We start from the raw sequence: 6,593 nt of genomic DNA, 5'->3' as shown, positions 1-6,593 counted from the left end.
TTTTCTAAATAATAATATCAATAAAAACTATCCTTAAAAGAAATTATTTTATTACAATTTATTTTCAAATACAGATTTATGCTTAATATAATATGTTAGTATAAATTTCAATATGTTAGTATCGATGTCTTTTTCAATTTATCCATAACTATTATGTAATTTAAAAAAGGAAAGAAAAGAAGTTTATATTATAATTGAAGTTTATTATCTTTTTGTTAAAAGCTCAACTCATGAGACATGCAATTAAAGTTGCTGGAGGTGTTATCCAGATTTGAGGAACATATCACTTAGTGATGCAGGTTCAACAAGTCTCTTCTTGACGTCTGATATTTACAGATATGTCATATGCTGGTGCGGACCAAAATTCATGCTGGAGAAGTCTTAAGCTGAGGTGACAAGCGAATTAGAGAGAGAACTTCTAGGATGTAACAAATCTAAAAGAATGTTAAAACGTTGTTGTATCATCATTAAAATTCAATGAATGTAATTTCCAATGCTCATTTTGTCAATTTAATTGTATCATCTTAGCCAATGTTACTTAAGCTAAATAAATTGGCAACAGTATGTGGTTTATTGCAGCTGGGTTTCTATACTACCAGCTTCTGAAATGTTGAACGGATAATTTTGAAATTTATTCATGAACATATAACCTGAAAGTGCAATCAGTGGCAAGTTTCCTGTAAGATTGATTCCTCAGCTTCTGAATTTATCAACAAGTTTCCTTTCATCTGTTTGGAATATTTAAGGATACCTGAAAATTGCAATGAAATGCAAAATTCACTCAAGTCTTTTTGGTTGATTCATCCTTCTTGCTAGTAGGAAGTCGAGAAGGTAAAATAATAAAGAAATGGTGGCAAAAAGAGTCTATACTCTATAGTATACAATGCAGTCCAAAGTTATGGCAATGACATTAAATTAAAACATCTTAATTATTGTAATCTGTGGGTCCCATGTGATACAAGACGACAAGCACAGACGGAACATCATTTCTGTTCACACCAAAATCAGCATTCAATCAAACTCAGAGACCATTCATTCATTTGCACATTGTATCCAAACTTGTAACTTCACAGTTTCTGCTGTCTTCTGTTTCTGGCAATCGGAACAAGAACAAGAATGCAAGCATCACTTGCATGCTATTCACGTCCACATGGAAACCCGCTTGTCAAACTCAATCTCCAAACATCATCATACACCACCACCAACAGCTATAACCTCCTACCATCAATCACTTCACACACACCAATCTCTCTTCCCATGAAACTCCAACCTCAGATTCTTTTGAGCCCTTCCCCTTTACTTCCCAAGCCAAAAGCAAACAGAACTTTGAGCTCCAAAGTTGGTCCACTTGGTTGCGGCATTTCGTCGAACGGGTACGGTGCAAGTGGGAAGAGGAGTTTGAGGGAGTGGGTTGAGTTATGCGGCGAGGTACTTTCAACTGCGTTTCCTTTGTGGGTGACGATTGGGTGCGTGTTGGGATTGGTGAGACCCAGTTCCTTCAATTGGGTCAGTCCAAAATTAAGCATTGTGGGACTCACCATAATCATGCTTGGTATGGGTATGACTCTCACTCTTGATGATCTTCGTGGTGCTCTTGCTATGCCCAAAGAAGTTCTCTCTGGTTTTCTGCTTCAATATTCGGTTCGTTTCTCTGTCTTCTTGTAATTTCGACTCTCTCTCGCGAGATTTTTCTTTTTCTTCTTACGGTGAAATAAAATCAAAATTTTAAATTTTCTTTTCTTTTCATTTATTATTATTATTATTATTTAGTGTAGGATTGGCTTGTTTGTTTTTATTACGCATCAAACTCGTTAAAATAAACTTTACCCCAATCAAACATTCCCCCCATAGCAGAAAAAGATAGGGACAAAACAGATAGCACTTGGATCAATAAAAGCTTATTGATATAATGCAATGAAATGTTTTGCTGCTGCATTCATTTGAATCCTACTGACATATACTCATCAAAAAGTCATATCTAATTTTCATACTAATTCATGGTACACATTCATTCATTGATTTATGTCTGGCAAGTCTTAAGCTTGAGGGAGTATGAGCTTCAAAGCACTTAATCAAAAGTTGTGAGTTTTGATTTCAAAAGAGGAGTCTTTGATGTAATCACTCTTGTGCTTGCTTAGCTTGTTGGTGCTGTCTTTTGAGTGAAATTCTGTTGTTTAAGCTAACATTTAACTTGTATCTTGGAGACATGATCATGCATATTACAAAGTGCTGTAATTTTGCAAGATATATCTGTAAAATTGAAGCAAAGAAGCTTTGTTAACATTTGAAGCAAATGAAAGTATGTAGGTGTGCAGAAGAAAATAATAATAATAACAACAACAACAATATGATAGCAGAGCTCTCAAAGTCAGTGTTATGCAATTATTTAATAGGCCAACAATATGATAGCTTATTTTGAGGATCAATTACGTAAATAATTCACTAACTCTGTGTTTTGTTCACAATCATATATACTGAAATCAATTTTCAATGATTTAATTTTTATTCTGGATCCCTAGACTAAAAAATTTCACAATAAAACAATGTGTGAAAGCTAATGAGATCATTATTAGAAGCACTACCTGAAGGTCCTCCAACTTTAAATCATCAGATTCATAGCCCTCACTAATGACATCTCAACCAATCTTTCCTTTATCATTGACACCTACATGCATTCAACGGATCCCACACCTCTTTATCACTGCTTCCTTATTATCTCGTGTTCGATTCTCTCAGTTAAAATTCTTTGTTTTCAGTTTTTCCTCTCACATTCTAAATCAGAAAATATTTTCGTAAATGAGATGGAAATTTTGCATTCTAGACCATAATGATGCTTTCTGCTTGGTGTGAATTGTTTTCAACTTTCAGGTGATGCCATTATCTGGATTCTTTGTAAGCAAACTCTTAAACCTTCCATCACATTATGCAGCAGGTTTAATATTAGTTGGCTGCTGCCCTGGTGGTATGAATTTTAATTAACCTGCTCACTCTTCTATGATTTTTATCCACATTTTTTAGCTATTTCAATCAATCTTTCATTGTTGCAGGCACAGCTAGCAATATTGTTACATATCTTGCACGGTATATTGATTCTTAGAACTGTCATTCCAATTAATAATTTTTATTGATCTTATGAGCTGTGTGATCTGATGAACTATTTGTTTTGTTAGTGGAAATGTGGCCCTCTCTGTGATAATGACAGCTGCAAGCACTTTATCTGCTGTGGTTGGTATATATAAATCTTAGTCCTCTCTTTGTTATCTTCTGCTTTTAATCTTGATGATTTAATGAAACAAATAATGTAATATGGATATGAAAATGTGTTACCATTTAAGTTCTTTGTAAGTTGATCAATTAGTCCAATTGTTGTAGTTTAAAAGGTTTAATAATCAACATTCCTATATAATTGTAAAAATGTATTTAATTCAACCAAAAATGTTTTGTGGATTATTTCTCAAGCATTATTTACATTACCTTTTAATCAAATTAGATACATGATGAATTGATGATGCATACAAAATCCTGTGTCATGCACATGATGTGGCATTCTAATCTTTTTGAGCTTATTCAATTATTCAAAACTCAACATTGCAGGTCATGACTCCTTTCTTGACAGCCAAACTTGCTGGTAAGTATGTAGCTGTGGATGCAGCTGGTTTGTTGACTTCAACATTGCAAGTATGCTTTCCTTGTAATGGCCGTCTCTGTTTCCAATTTATGGCAATGCTCTTTTCTCATATTCGGTCTCTTTTCTCTGCACAGGTTGTGCTCTTACCTGTATTGGCTGGTGCATTTCTGAATCAGTACTTCCAACCTCTTGTTAAGTTAGTTTCTCCTCTAATGCCACCCATGGCTGTAGCAACTGTTGCGATTTTATGCGGAAATGCAATTGCTCAGAGTTCTTCAGCTATCCTTATGTCCGGTGGACAAGTAGTTTTAGCCTGCATGCTTCTTCATGCTTCCGGTTTTTTCTTTGGATATGTACTTGCAAGAATGCTCAAGTTAGACGTGTCATCGTCACGAACCATATCAATCGAGGTTGGCATGCAGGTAAAGTTGGTATTCGCTAACTGATATCGATTTCATTAAGGATTACTGCAACTTCACTCCGAATTTGCTCGATTTCACATGGACTTGTCCACCTTTATTGCAGAACTCGGTGCTTGGAGTTGTTCTAGCTACTCAGCACTTCGGAGATCCCCTAACTACAGTACCATGTGCTGTTTCGAGTGTGTGTCACTCGATCTTCGGTAGTATTCTTGCTGGAATTTGGAGACGCTCGGTGCCAGCTGAGATGAAGGACTGAAATTTCTAGCTGGTAAATCTTTTGGCTGTAACAAGGATTGATTCATTGTTAACTTTTAAAAGCTTCAAGCCGTCGACGAGAATAGAACCTTAGTTGTCAAGCTCAATGTTCTTCAGTAATACTATTTTGAATTAACTAGCAACTAGTCAAATTTCTCACCCAAATCTGCTTCAGTGTTTTGGTTTATACAATCATTGTGTAGCATAATAAATGGTGATAAGTGCTTCGATTGCTTAGTTGCATAGATAGCTGTATAAGATCAAAGATTAAAAGCAAACTTGGCATTCATATACTGAAGTTATCATCCTCTAGATAAAGTAAACTTGATTTGAAAAGCCATATGCATATGCAATGTTTTCCTCCTTTTATTACTATAACAATTATATTCATAAGACCACCCTTGAAAAAAAAATTATAATTCATAAGACCAGAATTACATACTGTTCCGAGGGTTACCTGAAACGTTGACTTGGGCCTGAACGTGAGGTCTAAATCCTTTTGTATAGCACCGTCTGACTTGTTGATGTCGAGGTGTCGCATGTCCGAGTTTCTCGTGAGAAGGTGGGGGTGGTACCTGCAAGAGACTCCGATGCTTAAGTTAGCAAGGGTTTTAGACAGGTTTTTAGTAGATCAGAGCGTAAATTATACCTGAAGGTGTAAGTGTATTTATAGTAGAACGTTAACCACATTTGTTGAGTAGTTCCACCTTTACGGGTGGATGATCGTTCCCTTTATCTTGGGAGTTGTTGAGACCTGTCTTTTAGGGAAAATAAAGATAGTGAAGAAATTTGCGGAGGCGATTACTTGCCTGGGCAAGCAGTGCAGGGCTCCTTTCATGGGGTCTGTCCTCTTTAAAGAGGTTGGGTACGGGTTAGAAGCCGCTTTCATGGATTGGGCCTTTATCGTCATTGGGCGTGGCTTTAGTTATTGGTTTAGAGTATGAACAGTGCCCTTACTTGAGTTTTAAGCCTTTTAAGAGGTTGGACTCAAGCAATTTGTGGCCTTTGCTTTGACGTCGGGTACCCTGCCTTCCAAAGATCGAGTATTCGATGTGTTTTTGAAATTTTGAACGTTACCTTCTTTGAATGGGAGTCTAATTTGGCATGGCAATTTCCTTGAATGATGTGCACGTCTTTAAGAGGAGTTAAGGATCCTTTATGCCCCTTGTCTTTTATAAAAAAGGCTCAAACTCTTTTTCTCCTCTTTTTTCACATTTCTGAAAGTTCTTATATTGCTTTTTTCTTTATAGTGCCAAGAATTCCTCTTTGTTATGGGAGAAAAAGTTTCCCCCTTTGTTTGCGATTCCCTTTCCCTGAGTTTTCGTTATCTTGGTTTGCATTCAATTGAAGAGGATCGTCCGTGATTTGCTATTTGACGTGCCTTCCTTCGTTTCGACTTTTATTGAGGTTGGTATCTCATTTTCTTGATAATCTTCGTATTTCTTTTTACCTGGGACTATTCTGAGTAGTTTTTGAAAATGATGTTGATGCTGATGTGCTTTGTTTGTTGATTCTGGGAGTTTCTTTAACTGTTGTTGCGTTTACTTTTGTTGAGAAGTCTTTTAGTTTTCTCCACCGATTGAGATTGGTGTAGAATGTTTGGTTGTGTGTCTGTCATTTTGTAGAACTGTAGTTGAAGTTGTTTTTTGTCGTTTTGAGATCATCTTAAGGATTTCTGAAAATGTTGAAAACTTTATCCATTTTGTTGTTTGCTTGGTTGCAATCACATTGCCCTCAATGATGTGCTTTTATTTGATGATGATGTTTCTGTTGCATGGGAGAGACACCATTTTGTTATGCCTTGTAGAAAATTTTTTCGAAAAATGGCTTTCTTTATTTTGGCTTGTTTTGATTGACTTCTTTTGGACGTCGTCCTAGCTCATTTAGTAACTATTTCTTCATTTTGCATTTATAGGTATAACTTTTATATCGCGCTTTGTTGTTCTCAACATGTCGACTAAGGTTCTCCCTAGTCTCTTTAATTGGATAGATACCTCTGTTTTGTCTTGTGCCCCTGCAGTTGATAAGTAATATTGTGAGGAGTTCTGTACGCACCATAAAATTTGTGAAAACAGGGAGGATGAGAGGAATTATGAGCTAATTGTGCCTGATCCTGAAGAGAGGGTGTGCTTTCCCCCTTTAGATAACTCAGAACACCCTTTCTTCTATGCGTATGATTGTTTTTTCTCGAAACTAGGTGTTTCGCTTCCTTTTACTGATTTTGAGTCGAACGTTCTTTGGGCTTGCAACGTTGTCCCTTCTCAGCTTCACCGAACTCTTGAGCCTTT

General features: G+C 36.3%; 1 protein-coding gene across 1 annotated transcript; it reads left to right on the top strand.

The window, feature by feature from the left end:
* The first annotated feature begins 1,021 nt into the window (after positions 1-1,021).
* On the top strand, positions 1,022-4,625 carry LOC130940512 (probable sodium/metabolite cotransporter BASS1, chloroplastic). The gene is made up of 7 exons (XM_057868665.1): positions 1,022-1,641; positions 2,869-2,962; positions 3,048-3,081; positions 3,171-3,225; positions 3,595-3,678; positions 3,763-4,050; positions 4,154-4,625. The coding sequence occupies exons 1-7, from the start codon at positions 1,117-1,119 to the stop codon at positions 4,304-4,306; spliced, it is 1,233 nt and encodes a 410-aa protein (XP_057724648.1). The 5' UTR covers positions 1,022-1,116; the 3' UTR covers positions 4,307-4,625.
* The last annotated feature ends 1,968 nt before the right edge of the window (positions 4,626-6,593 follow it).

This window comes from Arachis stenosperma, chromosome 7 (assembly GCF_014773155.1).
Source record: "Arachis stenosperma cultivar V10309 chromosome 7, arast.V10309.gnm1.PFL2, whole genome shotgun sequence".
NCBI lineage: Eukaryota > Viridiplantae > Streptophyta > Magnoliopsida > Fabales > Fabaceae > Arachis > Arachis stenosperma.
Note: the sequence above shows the minus strand (reverse complement) of the source record. Positions and strands in the feature narration are given on the sequence as shown.

Bases quoted from the DNA above. Each gene is read 5' to 3' on its own strand.
- LOC130940512 (XM_057868665.1), top strand. From the start codon at position 1,117: ATGCAAGCATCACTTGCATGCTATTCACGTCCACATGGAAACCCGCTT. The intron at 2,963-3,047 runs GTATGAATTTTA...TCATTGTTGCAG, and splicing joins AGTTGGCTGCTGCCCTGGTG to GCACAGCTAGCAATATTGTT. The intron at 3,082-3,170 runs GTATATTGATTC...TTGTTTTGTTAG, and splicing joins ATTGTTACATATCTTGCACG to TGGAAATGTGGCCCTCTCTG.